Source organism: Astatotilapia calliptera, chromosome 15 (assembly GCF_900246225.1).
Source record: "Astatotilapia calliptera chromosome 15, fAstCal1.2, whole genome shotgun sequence".
Taxonomy (NCBI): Eukaryota; Metazoa; Chordata; class Actinopteri; order Cichliformes; family Cichlidae; genus Astatotilapia; species Astatotilapia calliptera.
Genome location: NC_039316.1, coordinates 18636027 through 18637399, shown reverse-complemented (window position 1 = coordinate 18637399; position 1373 = coordinate 18636027). Strand labels below are relative to the sequence as shown.

General features: G+C 43.3%; 1 protein-coding gene across 1 annotated transcript; it reads left to right on the top strand.

Moving 5' to 3' along the window:
* Window positions 1-323: 323 nt before the first annotated feature.
* LOC113006649 (uncharacterized) lies at window positions 324-1119 on the top strand. Its single transcript, XM_026142729.1, has 2 exons — window positions 324-331; window positions 464-1119. Exon 2 carries the CDS (start codon window positions 470-472, stop codon window positions 1115-1117), a length of 648 nt encoding a protein of 215 aa, XP_025998514.1. The 5' UTR covers window positions 324-331; window positions 464-469; the 3' UTR covers window positions 1118-1119.
* The last annotated feature ends 254 nt before the right edge of the window (window positions 1120-1373 follow it).

The window sequence follows — 1373 nt, the reverse complement described above, 5'->3', positions numbered from 1 at the left end:
ATATGGTCATACAGTAATGCATATGTTGAATTTTTTGTCTTTCTAAAGAATGCAACGTCTTCCACCCTCTGGGGGAAGAGGAAAGCTCCTCAGTAATGATCAGGAGCTTGCCATTGTAGAAATGGTTACTGCAAATAATGCAATAAAACTGCGTGAAATTCAAACTAGAATTGTGGCGGACCATGAGATATTTGACAATATCGATAGAATCAGCCTCACAACCATTACGCGGACATTGTCCAAACACAGAGTGCGGATGAAGCAGCTCTACACTGTTCCCTTTGAGAGGAACAGTGAGAGGGTCAAGGAGCTACGATGACAATATGTCCAGGTACAGTGTATATTCAATCCAATGTCCAGTTCTATAAGCTTTGCACTTTGCAAGTAGGTAACCTACACAATACTAGGTTACAGTACAGTATGGTATACAGTAATAACATGACTTACATAAACTTTGTTTCAGAGAGTTATGGAATTGGAGGCCAACCAGGCCCCTCATGAATTCATATACATCGATGAGGCAGGATTCAATCTGGCCAAAAGGCGTCGACGTGGACGAAATGTAATTGGAAAAAGGGCCACAGTTGATGTGCCAGGACAGAGAGGGGCAAACATTACCATGTGTGCAGCAATTGCAAATGCAGGATTACTCCTTCACAGATGTCAGGTTGGACCCTATAATACAGAGCGCTTGCTTGCCTTTCTCAATGATCTCCACCAGCGCCTGGTTCCAGAGCAGGGTCCGGAGGGTGAAAACATGAGGACCTTTGTAATTACCTGGGACAATGTGGCTTTCCATCACTTGCAAGCAATAACAACATGGTTTGAAGTCCACCCAAGACTGGTAAGTCTCTTCCTTCCACCCTATTCACCTTTCCTCAACCCCATAGAGGAGTTCTTTTCTGCATGGAGGTGGAAGGTTTATGACCATCAGCCACATGACCAGATGTCCCTCCTTGAAGCCATGGATGCTGGCTCCAGGGACATCACAGTTGACGATTGCCAAGGGTGGATCCGACATACCAGGCGGTTTTATCCCAGGTGTATCGACTTGGATAACATCAGATGTGATGTTGATGAAAACATGTGGCCTAACCCTGAAGATCGCAGAGATTAGATGCAAATTTTTTTGCCTTTTTTTAGCCCCCCCCCCCCCCCCCCTTTTTTTTTTATCTTGGCTTTTTGCTGTTGTTTTTTTGTTCAGAATGCTCTTGTGTGTTTCATGGATATTTTGTTCACTGTAAGCAATACTGTAAAACTTTCTCTGTCCTATCATACCGTGTTTCTACTGTACCTCCTGTAGTAAACAGTAGAGAAACAAAAACTTGTTTGCTTTTTACTGGAATGCTTTTGAATGTGAACATTACTGTACA

Excerpts from the sequence above, each read along its gene's own strand:
- LOC113006649 (XM_026142729.1), top strand. The coding sequence starts at position 470 with ATGGAATTGGAGGCCAACCAGGCCCCTCATGAATTCATATACATCGAT.